At 35.1% G+C, this 23,466-nt stretch overlaps 1 protein-coding gene across 1 annotated transcript in view; it reads right to left on the bottom strand.

Moving 5' to 3' along the window:
* SPATA17 (spermatogenesis associated 17) overlaps positions 1–23,466 on the bottom strand; it is a 79,612-nt gene that overhangs the window by 38,234 nt on the left and 17,912 nt on the right. The window contains 1 exon segment of the mRNA XM_005151888.3: positions 8,770–8,893. Within this exon segment, the coding sequence (XP_005151945.2) occupies positions 8,770–8,893 (124 nt within the window).

Here is a 23,466-nt window from a genome sequence, read left to right as displayed (position 1 = left end):
TTGTGGCACAACACCCAAAACACAGCAGCCCAGCATATGCAGAGGCACCTCCCAAATATATCCACTTTTCATTGATTCTCTCTCTGACTAAGGCTTACTCTGTCAAATCTAATTCTTATGCAGACTCTTGATGACTTGACTAGATAAGGGATAATAACTTGAATGAGGGAGTGATGGCATGGGAAAAAATATTATGATGAAGAGACAAAACAGAGACAAACCATTCCAAGTTCTTTTTCTGCCTTCTCATTTGACTTCTAAGTGATTTCAAAACAAGCACAAAAATACAGTTCAACCTGCTGAATGAATTTATCTTAAAAATAAGAATGAGAAATTCCATTACTGTTACCATTTTTTCTTCAAAAAGTGCTGGGATTGTTTATGGGATTCTACACAAATTCTAGGAATCTCAGAAAACCAACCTGTTTCTACAACCACCTTGTATATATGGGAATTAAAGATCTTAGTATGAAGAATAATCTCTGAAGGTGATTGTATTCTTCCATGTATCAATAACCACATATGAATACACAGAATTTCCCTACTTCACAGGATTGAGGCTAAAATTACTTGTGCTTGTCAGAAGTTTTCAGAGCCTTTAAATGTGTGATATCATTTACATATTTAAAATTAAAACTCCCATCTACTGTTGTTTTCATAATGGAAAAGATGATCTTTGTAAAAAAAAAGGCAACTCAAAATTCACTCCTTTTCTCACTGGATTGAGAAAAATCTTTGTAATTACACCGTCTAGTACACCAGAAGTTACCTACAACAATAAATCAGAAGACAGGAGAAGCCCTTCTTAAGAGATAGCAACAGAAATCATACAGAAGTTTCCTTTTTTAATTAAATAATTGCTAAATAGAGTATACATTCACTTCTTCAAAAATATATACATGACCTAAGCAATGTAATATTTCATTGCTTTTTATTGTTTCTTACATCTGTTGCATTGTGCTTACCTGTGAACCTTCTCTCACAGAAATACATTCTCACAGATTTATTAAACAATTTGCTCCAGTAAACCTATAGGATTAGACAATGACTAAACAGTCAAAAAGTGTCAGTGTATTTAACAAAGCAGTCTTCAATGAGACCAATATACAAAGAGGTGAAGGTTTAATGAACAGTCATAGTATTGCATACAGGAAAGAATAAAGAAGAGAGAGCAGAACCATGTTAGTCAGATTTGTACAGGTAGTCAGAAATGAGTAGAAAGCAGTGATGTACCAAGAAAAAAAGATTAAGATGTTATTGAAAGACTGTTGAAAAAGAAAAACTGGAAGCAAAGAAAACAATAGATGGGGGAAGATATACTGGTTTTATCATGTCCACTGCACGACAGACACCATTCCCAAATTAACAGTACCTATTAGATACCAAACAAAAGCATTGAATATTGAATAAACTGTGCAAGTTAATGAAAGAACTTTCCATCATACTCTTCACTTGCCTAAGAGCTGAAAAACAAAAGAACTGGTGTGTACATCACTCATCTTGAAGTCTCATTAAAGCAAGGATACCATCAGTGCGATTTCTTAATCAACATGAAAGTTTGCTGTTGAGAAATACTGTATTTTATCTTCATGACTTCTCCCAAGCCATTCCTAACCTCTCTCTTCTTATGCACTTATTTCTTACTTAGCATGCACTTCTGATATAATAGTTTCAAAATTACCCAAGAAATACCCTACATCACATCACACTTACAAAAACACCAGATAGACTACTACACATCAACCCCATTTATCCCAGTAACAATTTCAGGAATGCCAGTGGAGTTCCACTCTGTGCAAATGTGTGTGAATGTGGCTCTGTGTGTGAGCTATTTAGCTGATATTTGCACTACATTGTAATTTCCTTGCAATATAGATTCTTTCTTAAATGTGTGTGCCACATCATACACAAAGCCAGCATTCAATATGAAACTCAGTCTTACCAGTTTTCTGACTCTGCAGCAATCCAACCCTTTTGCCACCCCAATTGACAGTAATACACAATATGTGGTCATGTTTTTCTAAGATCTCAGCATGTATACTTTTGATAGATCACACAGCTTGTCCTTTAAACTCTGCCATTAATCCTGCCCACAGGAGTTGAGCAAGAAGTTTGTTGTCTAGAAAAAAATCCACACAAATAGAGATTATGCAATTCAGGTGCTGAAAAGAACAGTTTAAGTACAGGGACCTTCTAGCTAGAGGATTTTTAAATGACTAATGCTAGGTGCAGAGATGCTAAATGCTCAATACATGGCAGATGCAGAGATGCCACTGTGCTATAATAACATATGCTTAGTATGAGTGACATGGCTAGGAACAAGTTATTTAGAAGCAGCTCTGAGAAATATTTCCATGTCTACATGGATATGTCTTTGAAACCTGAGCTTTGCAATCACAAAACAGCCCTCAAATTTTACATCCTATTGGTGTTAAGCTCTTTCTAATGACAGGTGATTTTTTCAGTGTAAACTCTTGTTTCTTCGCCAAGTTACCCAGTTATCAAATGAACTTAAATGATTTTATAATAAGCAGCCTTTAGGAAAAACAGAGTTTGCAATACTGTCACAGAACATGCTGAAAATTATTAAATTTTAAGTTCATTCACTCACTACCTTTAAAAATAGGATGCAAGTATCTTGTTTTCTGTGAAGTATGGCAAAGAAAGAAATTACTGATTTCTGTTGGAAGCACTTTCATTCACTACTTGAGCTAGAATGAGACTTAGGGCAAGAGTGAATGGGAAAGAACTGCTCACAGACACCAGGAAGAAATACATCTGAAATCATGCATAGCCATCTGCTTTTTATAGGAGGCAGATTATGATATCAGTAAATAGCACTTCCCCAGCCTTTTCCCATTACTCCCTAATCTATGGAGTTACCCCTTTCTCAGCATGAAGATACCATATTGCTACTCTAGTTTTGGCTTTAATTGTACTTGCCCTCTCTAGGGAGACAACCACCCTTCTCCAAGAAAAAGAAAGGATGAGTGAAAAGGATATGAGCAAAACAGAAGTTGTACACTTTGCCTTAATGGTTTTGGCAGAATGCACACTAGGTATATGGTGGCTTCCAGCACTTGACTTCTTTTACACCAACCTGATATTGTGCTGAATAGCAGAATTATAGTCCTGAGTGTTCCCAGGATGCGTAACCCTGAAGGGCAAGAACTAGACTCAAATTCCAAGAGAAATGACCATTCTTGACTGCGCGCAAATCGCTTAAAGGTCATTTTTGGAATTCAGACATAATGGAATATTGGTTCTAGGCATATACATTTTTCTTTGTTCAGGTATAATGTCTTCCAGAATCACAGTTACTGGCTGCTTGCAGCTTACCTTACTTTGTCCTTCTTTATGACAGAAACATTAAGCAACGTGAACTCAGATTCCTTTCAAGTGAGCTGAGATGGTGTGTATAGCGCCCCAAGAACGATTTTCCTGCAGTGAATACCTGTGAATGGACTGATATATCTGGCTTCCAAGCTAGAAGTGAATACATGAAGGCTAGCTGATCAAACATACATGTCACGAGTACTGTAACAAGGATTTAATGTAAATTGAGAATCCTTTGAAAATCATGTTTTATAAAAACAGAACACTGCGGCATGAAGTGCTTTATAGACTAATGCTATTTAAATGTAGCTGCAAACCTGCGTTAGAGCTAGGAAAGCTCACTCTCTGCTCTTTAATTTAAATGGGATTTTTCTGTGGTACAAGCTTTGGAAAGACCTCAGAAATATCAGACTTCTTGGCAGAGAAGTGATGAGTGCATATTAAGCATGCATGGATAGCTGGGGACATTCAGTGATTGGGACACCTACATTAAAAAAAAAGTCAAAAATTAACCATTTTAGTCCATCTTCAGGAAGTATCAGTAGTTATACTGAATGATAATTTCATCTCTGGAATGTTTTAGAGACAGGATAACAAAATTACAACAGTAAAGAGGGAGTAAATAAAATGTAAAAGGTAATAGCTAATTCATTCTTCATGCTAGCTCAGTCCTTGGTCTTTCCTGAGCAGACACTGCCAGCAGTAACAAATTACGTATAATCATTTTGTGATGTGGACTGTTCACTCGGGACTGAGCTCAAATGACCAAACTTGCAGCCTTGTCTCTTAAACTGTGGATCTGAAGATCAAAGGCCAGAGCTTTATCCACTGAGTCCTCACCTTTATAAGAACAAAACTGCCAGGTGTCCAGACACAGAGTGGGTGTCAAACAGTGTCATTTCAGACCAATTGTTTTCAAGTTCTTACAGGACAGCACATTAGGTTAGATGCATATTAATCAGTTGTGGTTTCTGAATATTCATTAACCTCCACCAGGAAGGTTTTTGTGGGGTTTTTTTCTTCCTCACTTAGAACATTTACACCTGATATAAGTGCAGTAACTTCAACAGAATTAACTCCTGATTTCCAGTAGTGTACAAAGGGGACATACAGAATCAGCGTAATGCTTATGAATTGCCATTTCTGTTAATAGGAAAAATGTAATTAAAAAACACCTTAGCACTGAATAGAACTTGAATTTTAAATATTTAACTCTATGAACTGACAGACACAAGATAATGACTGATACAACTGATACAGGTGTTATAATTTTGAGTTTGACAATAACTAAAGAAAATCAAAACAAAATTGATTTGAGAAACAAAAGCTAAAAAGTAATCTTGGGGCACGTTTTTGCTACCTTAATACTCAAGAGCTCTAATCAAGAGTCCACATAAGTTTGATAAATGACTCCTATTACCCTAAAGTAGAATTGCTTATGGAGTATGGGTGTTACCCAGAGAAAGAACAGAAAAATTCAGTTCTCATTGTTGAAATTAGAACTTTCCGCTGTCTTAGATGTTTACATCTGTTACATTTTCTTGAAGGTTGGAAATATCAATGACAAGAATCATGCAAACACATGATCCACCACATGTAAGCTTTTCATACCAACTTCCACCAAGTGCCATCAATTTATTCAGCAATTCTATCTTTCATTGACTTTGAAGGCCATTTGTTAGCACTTTGTAAAGGATGGCCCTTCCTACAAATGTCAGCCTTGAGAATATGACAAAGAGCAGAAATAAGAGCATATTTAATTATTTTGTTAATACAGAAAGGGGGTCTACAGGGATATAGAAGAATAAACTACATAAGTAAACATGTTTATAATAGAAACCCACATTTAATAAGTAGCTCATTTATTAATGACAACTAAAAAAAGGATCATTACCGCTGTAGTAGCAATAGCATATTATTATGGACTAATAAGAAAAACAAAAATAAGAATAAGTTTCATGCTGCAATAAGAAATTGCAATGCAGTTCATAATAAACCAGGTAAAACCAACAAAAAAAAGTACACCTGCACTATTATTTCTACTGTGTGATGACCAATAAGGAATGACAAGAAATATTCTTTACAAAGGCAAAGTTTGTTAAATTTGTACTGCAATTTTTATCACATCCACCATGAAGCTGGAATTTATCAAGCTGTTAAGGTAAAAACAGACAAGGGAAATATTGCTTTATATATATATATACATTTTCAAATCTGAAATAGAGAGAACCTTAGTTTGAAAATGGGATTTAGCTGGGCAGTTACCACCTCCAAATTTATTTCCTGCTGTATTTTACACTGGAATTTCTTGCAACAAGCAACCAGCGAGTGAAAGGACAACGTAACTCACCACCAGATAAGAAGGGCACAGACTTGACTGTTGGGTTTGCGTTTTGTTTTTTCATAATTATAGGAATCAAACAAAAGAATCTCATGTGTGTAAGATGCTACTGGAGTCGGTTTTGACACTACTGGCATATATAGCAAGCTGATTAAAAGCTCAGTATTTCATAACCATGATGTTTTGGAGCTCAGGCTTTATTTCTCCAGACATTATTTGGCAACTAAATTAATTTAAATTAAAAAAAATCCTTTCTTTTTTTAAGCCCACTTTTATGCCTACAAATTGGGTTCTATTTGTGTTGCATGGATACGACTGGTACTACAGGAAAAAAAATGTGTAGCTTGCTTTTAGTAAAGCAAAAAATTGTGTTTTCAAGTTGGCAGGATGCATAACAATGTTCTTTCACAGAAAGACAATTGGTAACTATATTATTAATATCATTAGTAACTGCCAATTAGCACTACTACTATTAGTAATCATTGATTATGTGAATACCCTGTTTTAACTTCCTTTTCCTTAAACTTCTTTGCTAAAAATTAAAATTTGAATAAAATGATTTTAGATCAGGTCAGATATAAGAAAGAAGTTCTTTATTGTAAGGGTGGTGAGGCACCTGAACAGGTTGCCCAAAGAAGCGGTAAATACTCCATCCCTGGCAGTGTTCAAGGCCAGGCTGGACAGAGCCTTGGGCAGCATGTTCTAGTGTGAGGCATCCCTGCCCTGCCCATGGCAGGGGGTTCCGAATGAGTTGATATTAAGGTGCTTTCTAACCCAAACTACTCTATGATTCTATGATTTCCCTGAATGTCAGTCTCGTAGCAATGGTACTCAATATACACACACCTCCCCTTCAAAAATGTGGGGGGCTGCAGGCAAAACAACTTAAATGTAGGTGTTCCTATATAATACTTTGTAGGCAGATCAAACTCCTCGCTCCTGAGTTTAAAGCATATGCACACTTCTTCTGCCCTTGTTTTGAGCTGATCAGGAGCTGTGTAACTGCATCAGCTCTTGAGCTAATATACCATGGCTCTCAACATAGCCAATTTGTTTGTGTTGAGCCACGCGTTATAGCTTCAGACTGGCTTGGAAAGCAATCAAAGCAAGCTCACATCTGGCTATGTATGACTATGTGTATATACCTGCTACCAGTAACAACAACTAATGCATACTAATTTAGAGTTTGATATCCATTTCTTCCTCATTTTTTTTTCTTTATAAAGGTAACAGTATATGCAGTAACTAAATGCCTGAATAGAAAGTTAATTAATGAAAAAAACAAAGCACATTGACTTCATCATAGTCCATGTTATTACATACATACTAGACATCCCTGTACATTCCTGATACTAGCACTCTTGAGTTTTACTTTTTGACATGTAAAACAATGCTAGCAATCAGCAATGGGCACAACCTATGCACACACACACACATATATATGTAATATGATGAATACATATATAACCTGTGGAATAAGAAGAGCAAATTCTGTAATTAATAAAGGATTCACAGACTGTAAGGCCAGAAGGGATCACTGTATCATCTGCTACATTGTGCAATACTCTGATGTTTGATCATCTCCCTGTTTAAATTGTAACACTTCTGAGATGGGTTTCTTGGCTTCAGCTTATAGGGAGTGGAGAATGGGATTTGACATGTCCTTCTTGACTAGAATTGAGAAGCAACAACTCCTTAATTCTTTTCTTTCAACAAGTAAACATCCTTTTGTCACTGTTTTTGCTTGTAGGAAAACAAAAAGATTCAAAACTATCAGATAGATTTGAAACAATTATTGCAAATATGTATTTTGCAATGCTGCTTATATAACCTGCCTGAACATCTGCAGCCTTGATATATGATGTGGCTCAGCTCCATCACTGCACCTTGTAGTGATGGCAGGAAGGAGAGGGAATTGCAGTAATCACACTATGAAAACACTGCACAGATTATTCTTAATATTTTAGATCTGTATTTGGACAAATAAATTATTGTGAACTATTTTCAGTTATTAACTACTCCCCTATCTAAAAGCCACTCAGAAAACTTGTTATGCTATGCTCTAATAATATTTTACTATGCTTGTTTTTTTTCTAATACAGTAACTTAAATTTGATTTATAAATTGAGCTTTCATAACTGATATCCTTTTAATTATACTATATTTTTATTTATTGGATAGACCACAATTGATTCCCAAACAGAAAGATTAAGTTTTTTGTCACTAAGTGTCATGGTATTTTTCCTGTGTTGCTTACAATTAAGAGTTCTTACACAGAGATTTAATTAACAACCTATGAAAAGCAGCTGCTTAGTTCATACCAGCATTCCCTGATTGTGTGTAAATTCCTTATTCATGTAAGAACAACCAGTCACTGAATACTTACGGACACAAAATCTTTTATAAGTTCACAAATGGGACTAAAAAAAGGCAAACTCACAAGCTTTACCAGCCATATCTGTTTTGTCTAAGATACATCTAGTGCCATATTCATCTGTCTGTAAAGCAGCCTATGGAAGAAAGTTTGGAAAAATATACCACTTTTATCAATACAAAACAAATTTACGAGGCATTTCTATATGAAAACAAGCATGCTAAACGAGCTGATTCAGGCAGCCCTAGGAAAAGCTTCATCTGAAAACCTGCACTTCCAATCTATCCTAAACCCAAGCAGAACACAGCACTAATCCCAGCATTTGCTCAATTAAAAGAAAAAAAAGGAAAAAAATTAAATCCCTTTGCAGCTTAATAACTTGTTAGTTCTTGACAAGTGCAACAACACAACAATAAGCCAGTCAAAATGAGTTTTTAAAGCGAGGTTATGCCCTTCATGTTGTGTTATCACAGTGGCAGATCAAACTGCTGACTTGGACTGTTTCTGCCAGCAGTGCTGATGCTGCCTCTATGAAGCTACTGTCACAGAATAGTCATGGTACCTGCTCTTGCCTATAGAAAAGCGCTAAATTGAACTAGAAGTAGTGTCTTTGTGTTATCTTTTCAACAAGTCATGTCCCATTCAGCCTGCTAGTTTATCTCTGTCAGGCTAGAGGCCCAAGTGGTTTGCATGAGCTGTCAGGGACAGGTACACCAACCTGCTCGGTGCTAAGGAGGTAATGCATCTTTCGGGCTTGGTATTTCTTTTTCTTTTCTTTCTTTTCCAGGTCTTTCATTTTCTCTTCATTTTCCATCATTTCTGTGTATTTTTGCAGTTCACTCCTGTAATAAAATAAGTCTGCTAATTATAATACAATAAAAGATGTGCTCATGTTTTATTTAACACTTTTATAGCATCACAGTGTTCTGTTATTATGTATTAACAGTATACTGACACCACTGGAATGCAAAATTACAGTTCATTCAGTTGTACAACAGCAGGATTCTACATGGATATAACTGCGAAGAAACAGGATTAAAATGATAAAAACTATGAACAGTATATTTAGCTCATATTGCTCACTCTTTCGAAGAATATGCTAATGTATGTATTTTTATAGGTTGATAAAATAGCATTCATTTATGTCTTTTTTTTATCTTTCAGCATCATCTCAGTTTGAATTTCTGTAAGCACAAATTATTATAATTTAGTGATTTTCCTTCAAATGGTTTCAAAATAAGAGTTGTTCCCTTATGTTTCAGCTAATACCTTGCAATGCCTCCTGATCTGCAGAGAGAGAAGATCTTATAGAATGAGAAAGGACAGTAGACACAGGATAAAAGCTGACATACACTCCTAGATCCTCTAGCCATCTGCAATACTGAGAGTGTAGGCATACAGAACTTGATGTAAACCTTTTACATGTGCAATGTCCTCAAGAGGAGTTTCCATGGCATTAGGCTTCTTACACAGATCTGACAGCAACAGTACAGGCCACCACTAGAAACATGAATGTAAATTCTTCATGAGCCACTGCATGACAGAGGCTTGCAAACGCATAGTGTCATCTAAAGGGATGGGTCTGTGTATTCAGAAATATTCAGTCATAGAAAATTCTATCACTGTAAAGGAAAGAAGGAACTGTACTGAATACCAGCTCGCAAAGAACAGATAAAACTCATAATGTTAACTGAATGCTTGGAGAAAAACTTTCACAGCAAATGGGTGTAGATTTCCTCCTCAATGGCTTTTTTTCATAGAGCCAGGCTTGCAATCAATTATGCAAAGAGTTGAGTGAATGAATGTTCTGCAGGAAACAAAATTCCATGCTACTGTGCATAGTGCAGGTGTTATGGAATTTTTTTGACCCAGTTAAAAAAGGTTAGTTTGATTAACATTTGTTATTTTGGTTATTATGAAATAGCTAGTTCAAATTAACCTGTATGCCAAAGCCACCAAGCATATTCAGTCAAGCATTTAGATTGCTTAAAAGTTAATTAAGTGAGTAAATTCTAGTTTGTTTGGTTTTTTTTAAAGCATGTGTATTTATGAGAAAATAAAAAGCAAAGAAAAATACACTATTCACATATCTGAGTAATTCCAGTATTCCCACAAAACAGATTATTTAGAGAGGTCCACATTTGTAGTGTCAGTTGTTTCAGTGAGTACCAAATAAGACACTCAAGGACAAGGGTCAAATCCTGTCAAAATATGCACATGGATAAGCTTGCTGATATGAATAATCCCATGGGACAGTCGTATTGCTTCTGAAAGTGGTTTTAAAATTGTGATTCAGACTCATTCTTGATATTTTGATTATCAGAATTCTATAATAGTTCATTAAAACATGTGAAAGAGTAATAACTGTTCTATAAATATGAACCCCATGAAATCACATCCCTAAATACAAGTTGCAATGTAGAATATTTGTTTCAAGATTTCAACTTTTTTTCATCAACTAAAATAAGTAAAATATTAAGCAGTTGAACATGGTTTATTCCAGATGTAAAATTAAAAACCAGAATGAAAAAAAAAAAAAACAAACCAGAATCAGAAAAGATGTATAGGTCTGTTTCACTCTCTGGAAATACTTTTTGTTGCAGTTTACTGTTAAAGGCTGCTAATACAATATTTCACACAAGGTTACTTATGAAGCACACTGACGTTTAAAAATCACCATGCTATGCTTTTGCAGCAGTGTAATTTTTTTCCAACATAAGATTAAATTGCAAAATAAATGAATTACTTAAGAGTGGCATGGCCCCCATTTTGCCACCCTTCTCTTGAAAATTGCTTATTAATATGAAAAAAGAAGTTGGAAAATAGCCTGTTTTACTTTATGCATAGCATTTTGGGGCCTCGAAGCCTGCTGAGCCGGACTAGCTGTACATTTTAGATTGTGCTGGCAAGCGGGGAGGATGACCTTTCTGACCTGCATCTCAAGGCTATTATTAATCGCTAAGTAACCTGGTAAAGCCAAACAAATTTGTTTCCATTGAAAGGATCTCTATCTGTGTCTGAGAATTTGTGCTGTACCAAACAAACCTCATTAACCGTGTCCATTTTTGACAAAGAACTAGGAGTTGGAGAGATTGGCGACCTTTCTTTGTCCTTAAGGTGCAGATTTCAGAGTCACTGCTTGGAGGTACATAAGCATTTTTACTCAGAAACTCTTTGTTCTATATAGATCAATCATAAACAACTGAATAAATAAGACAACGCATATAGTATCAACTTTGTTCTTTTATTTTATGTCAATGTACTTTCAGTATCAGTGTATGATCCTTATTACATATTTAATACTATTTCTTGTTCCTTTTTGATTAGAGTCCCCTATTCAGTTTCAGTGTCACTATTTATAACTGATGAAATGTTTATCAACATATTACTACAGTTAATTCATATTCTTTCATACTCATGCACTTCTTCTCAGCTGTGGATATGGATTTCATTGTTATTTAGAAATGATAAAAATATAAATTGGCATCACAGATATAATGAATATGGGATGCAAAATATTTCCCATTGTCATTAATCTGAATTTACTGGATTACTTTGAATGAATGATTACTAATTATAATTTGCTGAAATTATATGGTCTAAAATACTTATTGAAGTCCAGTGGAATTCCTGATCTTTTCAGACAGTACTATCATCCAAATCATCATGATCCTTCGTTGTCATCATGTCCTCACTAATGCTGTACCATAATTGACTAAAAGTTTGAGGTTTTTTAAGCAGCTACAAATGATTTTCAACACATTTTTGCAGCCTACACATTTTGTCAGCTGTGCTAAAGTATTTCTATAATGAATTATACTGCTCTGTACAGTTGTACAGAACATGCAGACAATTCTGTCTTGGGCATAATACTTCCCAAGATGATTCTCTTCTGAGAGGCAGTACAAAATAAGGGGTATGTAGTGGTCCAAACATTGCTTGACTGGAAAGCACAGATGTTTTAGCATAAATACAGATTTACTTTAAAGCTATTGGAACCTGAAAGTTTAATCTCCTTTACCATACTTTCAAGAATTTGAATAGGAGCAAAAAGCAAAGAATCTAAAAGTATTTGGATATGAATATACTATTTCACACATTAGCAGATTAATACACATTATGCACTGTGCAGAGGGTTTCACTGTTACCATACAGAAAACTGTATAACCATAAGTGATACTAAAGACATAAACTTCCAAATAGAGTTAGAATTCCAGATAGCTTACATGTAAATGTGTTTATGGAGAAGTTTCATGCTTGTGACCTTCTACATGTATGCCTTTCCAGAGAAAATAAATCCAAATCCCATTAAAGTAAATTGAAAATTCATTGAAATTAAGTGATCTTTGGATTAAACCCTTCCACTCACTGTCAGTCTTCTCTTTGTTCATATGTATCTTTGGTTCATTAAGCAATGGTAAGCATTCTTTTCTTGGCATTGCTTGGTACAGTACTGCTTACTAAACTGCTATGACTGAAAAAGAGGGTAATGCTTTTAGCACGTAGTGTTTCCAGTACCTTAAGTCTTATCTCAGTATATTAACAGCATCTACTGCACCTTCCTACAAACCTGGCTTCCCATACAAGCTTAGTTCAATCAGAGTTTCTCCCACACAGATTTTTACGGAATATCTTTGTAAGTTTTGATCAATATAGTATCTTATCATGACCTGAAACTGAGTTCAACAACACAGAAGAATATCAGTGTTTATTGGTGCAAGTTTAGGGTGCTTTCTTTTATTAAAGAAGAGGCTAACAAAAGTGTGTTTTCCTTGTCATAGGGAATGTTTTGTGTAATTGAAAATAAACATAATATTATCAATCTCTGTGCTCAAAGCCCAAAATTCAAAATGATCCTGAGTAACAAATCCAAAAGAAGCTATTGATTTATTAATGATAAAATTATTTGCTTTATATAGACTGAAAACATTTTCATATGTCAAGGTAACTTATTGTTATTCTGATACTTCATTATGCAGTAGGCAATGGTGCTGGTTCCAGCTATGAGATGCAAATTCGGTTGACAGTGCTCCTGCTGTCTGGATAAAGGTTAAAAATACACATATAATATTGCTCCTGGCACTTTTGGAAAGGTCTTCAGGTGGTGGATTTCAGTAATATACAGATTTTAATAATTCTGCATAGAACTGCATCATTTTATGAATTCACACTGACATACGTTTATTGAATTTTATCAAACTATAGCATTCTGTTTGCATTTTTCTGGCGTTCTCTGGTCCTTTAACAAGATAACCATAAAATTATAATATTAACTAAAGGGCATCTGAGAACATCAATAATCAGTGTAGTTGTCTTGAGTAACCAGAAGAGTATAAAGTTATAGTGATTTTAAACAATTCAGACCACAAATCATCAAATTCCTGAAATTTAGGCAGTAGGCAACTTTAGCATAAATTGAGATAACCTAAATTGATTTTACCTTCCTGACTAGATATCATCCTCCCTGCTCAAATGCAGAACATGCAAGTAAATATGAAATTAGTGGGACAATCCTTTCGGTACACCTCTTCATGTCACCTGATTTCACATTACATTGGTGGAGGTGAGAATGGAATATGCCCTGCCATGATAATATCATTTGACTTCATCTATTCTATCTGGGGCAAAATAAATAAATGTACACACTAGGCAGAGATGTAAAAATACTTTAGAGAGCTCTACACTTTAAAGTATGAACAGAGCACACATATACATACTTATGCTAGCTATCACAGAATCCCAAAGGTTGGAAGGGACCTCAAAAGATCACCTAGTCCAACCCCCCTGCAAGAGCAGGGTAATGTAGAGTACATCACACAGTACCATCAGACAGCTTGATCATCCTTAACCTTTTTCTGATATTTTTAGTGCTCCCACTCTGATCTACTGAGTAGAATAAAGCAGCTCTGCAACCCACTTACTCCTTTCTACCGTTATATATACTCCTGTGTATCCTGCTATCATCACTTGACCAAAACAGATCGGAAGTTGCAGTGAAATAGATGCTCAAAGAGGCAGTTAGTTATTAGCAGTACAAGGTAACTTACTGGCTAGGAGACATACCACAAACGGGTGTCCAACATTCTTATTTTATTATTATTTTAAATGTGAATGATGTTTATATCAACCCATCCAACAACTTAATCGTGACACTCTCTTCAAATCTGGAGGAATAGTAGTGCTCCGTCATTGCAGTGAACAGGAAACTAATATGAATCCTTTGGATGAAGAAAATTAAAATACATAAAGCTAATCTGTGGGCATGAGAAACACCCTATAGTTTCAATTCTTTTTTTCTTTTCAGAAAGAAATTCATAACACCTTAAAATCCCATTATAATTTGCACATAGTAGAACATATTCTGTCCATCTATTCTTAATCACATAGTGTACACTGACAATGGAATTAAGTGACATACCAGTTCAGCTGTCAAGGTCCACAATGTGATCAATATACTACACAGGAAATGCAGTGAACAGAGTGGTGAAGGGCACACAGTGAATGAATACTTTGTGCAGATCAGGAGATCAGGACACAGCATGTACCAGATGATAGGAAAGAACAGACTGATGTATCCTTCTTACCCTTCCAATTTCCACAGCTGCACAGTTACGGAAGAGAAGGCAACAGCTTTTCGAAATACTGACTGCAGAGCCAGTTTATAACTAAAATGGAAGCATTTTCACTAATTCATTACACAGAATCTTCTAATCAAGGTTTAAACAACAATTCATACAGAATTTTTCCTCACACCTATTTAAAACCTACTTTTTTTGGTAATATATAATCTTTTCAAATTATTCCATTTTCTGGAAACATGAAAGCTTATTGGTCCAAAGGCTTTTTTTCCCTTGTGTGTAAAAATCCTTCAGCTGAGTTCACCTCATATTCATTGGCTGCACAAAACTTTGTGAAGTTAAAAATAATTTGTTAAAGGTCTGATTTAAACAAAGCTGTTTTGTTAGCTTAAATATTTTGATCTAATTAAACTGTAAATCTGGCCCATTATGGATGTAGCATAACAGTAAATATAACACAGAAACTTCTGTTGTCTGAGGAACTGGATCCAAGTATCCTGGTTTAACTTTATGTTCAAGTCTATACTACTAAAGCTAACCATAACAGGAAAAATGTTTTCACTCCATTTCTGTTTGCTATTGACCCCTCCATGGAAAATCAGCCTGATTGATTAGCTTAAACAGTGAAATTAGTATCTGAGGGTAACAAAGCTGATTTGGTCCAGAATGAGTAACAAAATCCTTACACAAATTATCCTGCTAGCAGTTTAGCAGCAGTGGTAATTTCCAGCACAGTGTCAGTGCTAAGCTGGTAAGAGAGCAGTCATGTTCTTCATTTCTCCAGCAACATATAAGAGAGGATGTCTACCACAGCTAAATACCATTGAAAGTTTTCTAGTGAATGTCATGTGAAAGTATCTGTTTCCTTCCAGCACTGCAATTCCCAGAAGACTATATATGCTACCATCTGCGCTGTAATAACCAGAGGAAAGCACACTGATATGTTTTGCTACAGTTAAGCTGTTCCCAGTACTAGAATGAACTCATTTAGGCTGTTATCTCTCTGCTGCAGTGCAGGACAATGTAGACATATCTGTATTCCTTTTACTTTAATATATGGCAACATTTACAATACTTAACATTATGTGATTTAGAAAGCAAACATGACATTACAACTTCTAAAGGTCATCAGCTAAGCTGATTTACCTTCTCAGGGTATTATGAAGCAATTTGACTGAGGTCAACTCCCCAGCTCACATTTTTCACTTACTTTTATATAAAAGTCTGCATATGTTTGCAAATAAAATGGTAAACTTTGTTCACATTAAGTAGGTTTTACAATGGCAAGGCAGGGAGAGCTTTTATGTATTGACCTATTTTGTACAGCAGAAGTGGTAGGAAACCTTATCTCTTACTGTCTTGAAAAGCTTGAAGTAATCAACACTCTCCCCAGATCAGGCATTTTTTATCATAGCATGCAGAAATTACACTCAGAATTAAAGTCTGTTGTCTGAAATTTGGGCTCCATCATATAAACCAGGCTACATTTAATTAGGCTACATATAATTATATATTTAGGCATCCCATTATTCATGACTAAAGGGTACATCCAACATTTACATTCTATTGTCTATACCTAACCACATAATTTCCTGATGTGAGTTCTAGATCCTTTCTTGAGTAGCCAAACACAATGCCAGGTGGTGGTGAGGCCTCCCACCACCAAGTACAAGTAGGCTAATGAACGCTGCATGATTTTGGGTGCCATGTAAGCTGAAAGATCAAATTAGTTTGTTAGATGAGGCTGTAAGCATTTTGCAATCAGTTATTGGATAAGAAAAGAATAACCTACTTGCAGAAAAGAGGTCAAAAATGTTGCTGTCTTGAAATACTTCATCATGTTGACTTGGTTTAAAGCTGTAGGAACTATGAAGTTCAAGATAGAACATAGGGATTTAGCTCCATTGGCAAGGATAAACAACTTAATGGATTTATGTAATTATCCCTAGAAGGTGAAGAATCTGGAGGATTTCAAAGGGGGATAATAATGAGTGAAAGTTTTGTACATGCTTACAGTATGAGGAACTATGGCTTTTGAAGGGGGTATTCTGAGTAGGATTCATAGAGGTGAAGAAGCTCTACCATATATAAATCAATATATAATATAAATCAATATAAAATTAAAAAATATAAATCAATGCATAAGCTGACAATACAGCGGAAAGATAAAAAAAACATCAGAACTGAGTTCTGATGCTGATAGTATTTTAAAGTCTGTTGAAAATTATCACAAAAACTATTTTAAGCATACAGACAATATCTTCAAGTGACCTCCACTCTTTATGTTTAGCACAAAGAATACTAAAAGGTGGGTAAATTAATGTACTGATGTTAAATATGAAAGGAATTTTCAGTCTAATAGAGGAAGACATAACAAGAAGTTAACAATAAAATAAAAATGTTTCAGTAGAGAAATGGGACATACCTTGAACATCAAAGGTAAGTTAACACTTAAGTCTTTTGATTTTCTTTTGTTTCTTTGGAGAACTCAAAAATAAGCTGCATTCCAGCATGTTCTGGAAAAGCTGTATGTGTAAATTAAGTAATCACTATTGTACCTATAGATATACTCACATATGAGCTGGAATATTTGGATAGCATAGAGCAAGCTTAGCTACATAATTGTTTGCATGCAAATAAAAGAAATATCTAATTTTCTAATGTAACGCATACACTCATGCATTTAAATTTTTTGCTTCATTATTAAGCTGAAAATTGCCCACCAAAAAGAATCATCCCCTTTTTTTAATGACAAAAGAACTGCTGTGATTTGAGTAAAAAGCACATAAAATTTGTCATACTTCTAATGACCTAAACAGCTCAAATTACTCCAAAAGGCACATGAAAATATATTTATATACTTTTTCATGAGTCTTTAGTCCTCAAATGCTAGAGCTCTTCCCTGATAACCTAGTATACCCTGTATATCGATGGCCTGTCATGTCTCCACAATTAGATAAAACAGAACTGCTATAATGTAATCAGTTACAACCTGAAAATTATATTTTGAAAATCAAGTTTATTAATATGTAATCTTTAGGTAATCATATTTATCCTCCTAATTTACACAATATTTATGATACTCTACATGTCCTTGAAATAGGGAACAGGGACACTATGCTATGAAAAAGTGGCCTAGCTGCTGGAGTTCATAAATTTTGTTCAGCTTTGGATGAGTTCAAAGAATTGCCATGTAAGAAAAGCCTTACAGAGGGAATTTATCTGATTATGGCAGTAATAATTACCCAGCTGTTTATTGCAGATAGAGAAATAATTCATGTAGGCAATAGGCCGTGGTGGCAATGACACTCCGCATTTAGTAAATATGCAAACTGTTCACTTCTAATTAACCGAGCTAGAGGATGCCCTTATTAAATGTATAAACTAAAAGTGCCTTCCTGACAAGTGATGAATTGTTACATTGCACAAACTCTTGCCACAGAATTACTGGAGTGAACTTGGGGCTTAACTTCATTAAGAGATCTTGTGGGATAGTTAAATGAGGATGGACAGCGTAACAAGACCTACCTGACAGTCAATGATATGTTAGTGCTTAATGAAACTGTACCTCTTCCCCTTTTCTACTTATTTTGCAGTGAAGGTCCTGCCTCAGACAAATATAAAACTGTGAAGTCTGTCTATGGAAGACAATATAAAATGCTAAGATTTGTCAGTTTGTCTGCAGAAAATGCATTATGGGCTGTTTATAATTCAAAATAGAAATCTATCCATACACTACAGTTCCTTCAAAGCTCACAGGTATAAAACTATTGTTATTCTACAATACTGTTTTATTCTACTTTCACCAAAAGTAGTCAGCTGCACCACACTTTATTTGGTCCAATGAGTTCACGCAAGGATCTCAAATTTCTTTCTACACACTCAGGTTAAAAATTTTCCTTTCAATACAAGTGAAATGAGGCTTAATGTTAAATCTGTTACTCCTAATTGTGTTTTCAGTGCTATACAAATATACATGAGAAAATATAGCCTTCATATTTTTAAAGAATAGAATCTAAGCAGTTACTTATGGTTACTTACAATATCCATGTCTATCTGCAAAACTTGATCTGTATTACACAGAACTAACTAAAACCAGGGTAAGACTGCTTTCACCACTTGCTCAGGAGAGACATGAACAGAATAAGGCACATGAGGTATAACTAGTTGAACCTGCACTGGAAATTCAGCTTATTGTGTAATCATAGTGGTTTCTACCTTAACCTCACTGTATTCAGAAAGTGTTTTCTTTAGAGTTAAAATAGGCACTGCCTCCTCTATAGCTTTAGCCAGCTCATTTCAGTTTCATGATCGAACTAAAAAGACAGAAAGTCCATTTAAAATGCCTGTTTTGCTAAATGCATTATTAAAAGCCTATATATGCTGTTTAAAAGCATACATGCAAATGAAACTGTATTAGTATGTATAAAGGTAGGCAAAGAGAAGACCTAAAAATTGACTGACTTGTCAAAGAGGGTATTTATGCTCAAAATGTGTGAAGAAAGCTGGATTTGTGGGCAACATGTTTAAGAGGGAACAACCATGACAAAATACACAACTGTGGAAACTATTATAATCACAGATGAGACTCTTTACAGTTTTAAAGCTTTTCTCTGGTCTAACTCCCACTTAATTTAATATTAGCATCTTAATATTGTTCAATGAAAACCAGGTCAAATCACAGAGAAGAATCAAATAACTCATTTTTATATCTTAGTCATCCTAATGTCAGGTTTGTAGCTATGGAAGTACTCCAGGATCCTCAGTCGATACAGTACTGAGTTTCCTACAAGATCTGTCAGACCTAAAATCCTCTGAAAAAGACAAAGATGTCTCAAATTATGTACCTTACCATTCAAAATTGATATTTAAATAAACAAAATCACATTTGGCACTTATTTCTATTTCTATGGCTCCTAAAGAAAGCTGCCAGGATAACTTTACATTCTGAAAACTCTAATTACAGGTACCTAAGTTAAAAAGCATCATGAATTTCCTCTTCATATCTTTGAAGACAAGGAAAAGAAGATGGGTTGAAGACAAATTAGTTAATTAAACATCAAGTGAAAGACAACGTTACAAAAATGAGGTTTTTATTGTTGCAAGAATTCCAAGGAGCTGTTTGAAACGCTTTGGCACTAATTGAAAATAGACTACAGAATCAATTGCTTCTGCAGTCAATGAGCAGGAACATTTTAATTGAATTATAAGACAATATATACATCCTTCAAAATGCTTTGACACTTGAAAGAATGGCCAGAACTTGGACTTATCATAAAGGAACAGAGGCGTGGATGCTGAGCAAATTCTCTTCATATTACTATGATGGCAGGTGATTTAACTCAAGTCCACTTCATGGAAAACAGCACTACCTCAAAAGTTTTAAGCAGCAAAGTACTTGACATTTTAAAAGCAAATAGACCTCAGCAGTGCTCTACTAGTCAAGAATAAGCTAGATACTCTTACCTCTCTCAGTCCTACATGCCCAGGCATATTTGAAGAAAGGCTAAACCTTGGATTAGACCACCAGCAACATGTAACAGCACTGTATTTCACTGTTCATTAAGTTAATAAAAAATCAGGCTGCACAAAGGATTTGTGAATATACATATTGCCAAGGAAGCAATTTGCATCACTTTGCATTATCTATTTCCCTGACATTTCTTGAGGGCCAAAAAGCTTTAATGATGATCATGATATTAAATTTGCTCATAGAACAGCTACTCAAACTTGGATGAAAGTCACACCCTTCAGGCCCACTCTCAAGGCTTTTTTACTACTATAGCCAGCAACGATAGAAGAATTTGGTGTCAACCCCGTAAGTGTGTGAACTCATGATTTATAAACATGACAGCATTTACATACAGTACTATGCTTGCTAAAGCCAGATCAGGTCTTAGTTTGCTACCTTTAAGTCACTATTTATTCAATAGCCAAGAAAGTTAAACTAACTGCCTTGATTACAGGAGAAACCCAATGCCAGGACTTGGCCACTGCTTTGTTAGTTTTTTGATACTGCTATCTTACTGAGTCCTGTGTCTAAGGAAAAAATTTAAATGGTGCCATTCATCAGTAAATGGAGCACTACATCCCCAAATCTTATCTCTAGTTGCACACCTGACATATAGCAAAGTTGCTTTACTGTAGTTTAAAGGCCAGTGTGTAGATAACCTTAGCCAAAGAACTGCAAGTTAATCACACAGTTGGGCAACTGACATCATCCATAAATTCTTCTGATATAATGGTACCAGCATGCTAATTCATGTGAAGTGATGTCGATTTGCTTATCATGGATTGGAAACTGTTTCACATAAAACAAAATTCTAATGCATCATATGGAATTATAGCCTATGCTAACTGCTTTTGGCATATTTCCCCTGGTAACCATTTTGCTAGCTCTTAGAGATGTTAAATGTAGCTAGAAGAATATCTCAAAACAAGGTATTTTTCCTTAAAATTAAATACATGAAATTTACTGAGAAGTAATGGAATTCATTTTAATGCATGCATGTATGTATATATGCAATCACCCAACTAATCCATATCTAGATAGAATACAGTATGAGTTGATACTTATTTAAATACAAACAGATGCTATGGAGGAAGACTTATTACTTATTTATTGTAAAATAAATATTTAAGAATAGGTTTCCTACTTGCTCAGTTTAGAACTTCCTAAATCTTCTAGGCAAAACAGAATTCAGGACTGATGAACCCCTTTCACCATCACACTGAGGCTAAACTGCACAAATACCAAGAAAAGTCTTAGTCTGCCCTTATGTAGGAAGAGTTCAGGGTTCAAGTTCATTATTTTGCCATCTCTCAAGGGATTCTTCATATCACTTCTCAACTTAACTGCTAGGGACTCTACTGGGGACACCATCAGCCATCACACCTATTGGTTATGCAGCAGTGAGAAGTAATGGGAATGCTGGAGGAAAACCCACACACTCTTCAGCCGGTCCGGGAGCTAAAGCTGACAGCTACCTTCAGTTAATAAAAGCCAGTGCCTTAAGTCAGGATAAGCAGTCTGTTAAGTGAATGGAACCTCACACATAATATGACTATTATTATTTAATTATATTTTAGGTCAATTTCTGTTAGAATCAATTTCTGTTAAACTTAATTACATCTCTCTATGGCTTTAAACTGAGGCAGCTTCTATTAAGTTTACTTTCTCCTGGGGTTTTCACAGTAAAGACAAATGATAAAGGTCTGGCTACTAAATGAGAGTAGCTATTAAATAAGGACGGCTTGTGTTAAAGCTGAATGGTAAAAATGTGACTACTAAAGCCCTTTAGTAGATATGTCTTATATTTTAAAAAAATAGGACAAAGGAGAAGAGCGAAGGAAACAACTTTTGTTCACTAAGTCTTATAAGATACTCTTCTAAGAAACTAACAGAATGTGCAGTTCTATGGCACTCTCCTCTGAAGTTTCTCTTAGAAAGTACTGAATGGTAAATTGATACAAGCTCCTCCTTAATGAAAGGGGAGAAAAATAAGCACAACTGCTAGTTCTGGAGACCAAGAGGGAAGGACTTGAAATGTGATTTCAGGTAGCTGTGATATGAATTCTGCCAGCGGTATTCTAGAGTATAAGAGTCAGAATGATACCTTGTAATTCAGTTTATAATCACACCATAATTCCAGAAAGAATACTGTTTAAACAGATTTTGGAATTATAAACTTTTCGTGTGTACTTTGTTGGTTTTTCATTGGTTGGTTGGTTGTTTTTTTTTGGAGGTGTCTGTTATATCACTGGAGTTCTTAAAGTCAGTCTCTGTTTTACAGTGATTCTTTTGCTATTTGTGAAGAAACTTGGATCTTTACTAGCACTAACACTGCACAATGCATATATTCTGGTGAATACAGCTATAAGACAAATGAGAAAAAATGCATTACTTCATTTGTGAGGTTGTGCTCTTTTGTTTATATGCAAAAATATTTACAAACAATGAGGTCATAGTCTTCCATATGTGATGACTGACAAAAATATGCAAAGAATTTGTCCACCTTGCTCAGTATTCCTCACAAGAAACACTCCCTACCTTGGGGCCAAATAATTGACAGCATCTTAGCCCAATGACAGGAAAAATCTCTTTTGCTGAGGGTCTACACCTCATCTTCATTAAACATCCGCTAGACTTCATCAGAATATATGTATTAGATTACAAATGTTCCCCAGTAAAGAGATTACTGCAGGGATTTGATTGCACTTGAAAACTGATGCATTTTTAAAACTGAAACTTGTATTGTTTGATATAAGTGACTAAATTCACTAAAAAATTCATTACTAACTTCTAATTCAAAACATGGATTTTTTGGTTCATCTGAAAGATATAAAATTATGTAAATTCTCAAAGACAGAACTTAAATCAGCAGAGTTTGAATATATCAGTTGCTGGGTAAGAGTTTACATGGATCATCCAAGACAATTTGACATACCTGAAGTTACACTGCTCACTTTACTTACTAAAGAAAAGCAGCAAAAAAGGATTTCCTGATTAAAATACCTACCCAATGGATAGGCTTTATGGTTTTTAAACACCTGGACAAACACTAGGGAATTTAATGAACATATCAAAGAAATTAAAGAAAGGTATTTTTGTAGTCCTGCAAAGTTAGATGTACCCAGCAGAAATCTGTTGTGGATTTGGGGAAATAAAATACAAAGCTCCAATCAATCTGAGTTCAGTACAGCAGGAATACTACTGGCTACCATGTTTTATTCACACACATCAGAGGTTGATCTAACTGACAAGCTGTGAGCCTTTTTCCAGGTTTAGGCAGGGAACAGAGAAGTGTATTTGAACTATCACAAACGGAGAAGGTTGT

The sequence above is a fragment of the Melopsittacus undulatus genome, chromosome 3, assembly GCF_012275295.1.
Source record: "Melopsittacus undulatus isolate bMelUnd1 chromosome 3, bMelUnd1.mat.Z, whole genome shotgun sequence".
In the NCBI taxonomy this organism is placed as follows: domain Eukaryota; kingdom Metazoa; phylum Chordata; class Aves; order Psittaciformes; family Psittaculidae; genus Melopsittacus; species Melopsittacus undulatus.
Note: the sequence above shows the minus strand (reverse complement) of the source record. Positions and strands in the feature narration are given on the sequence as shown.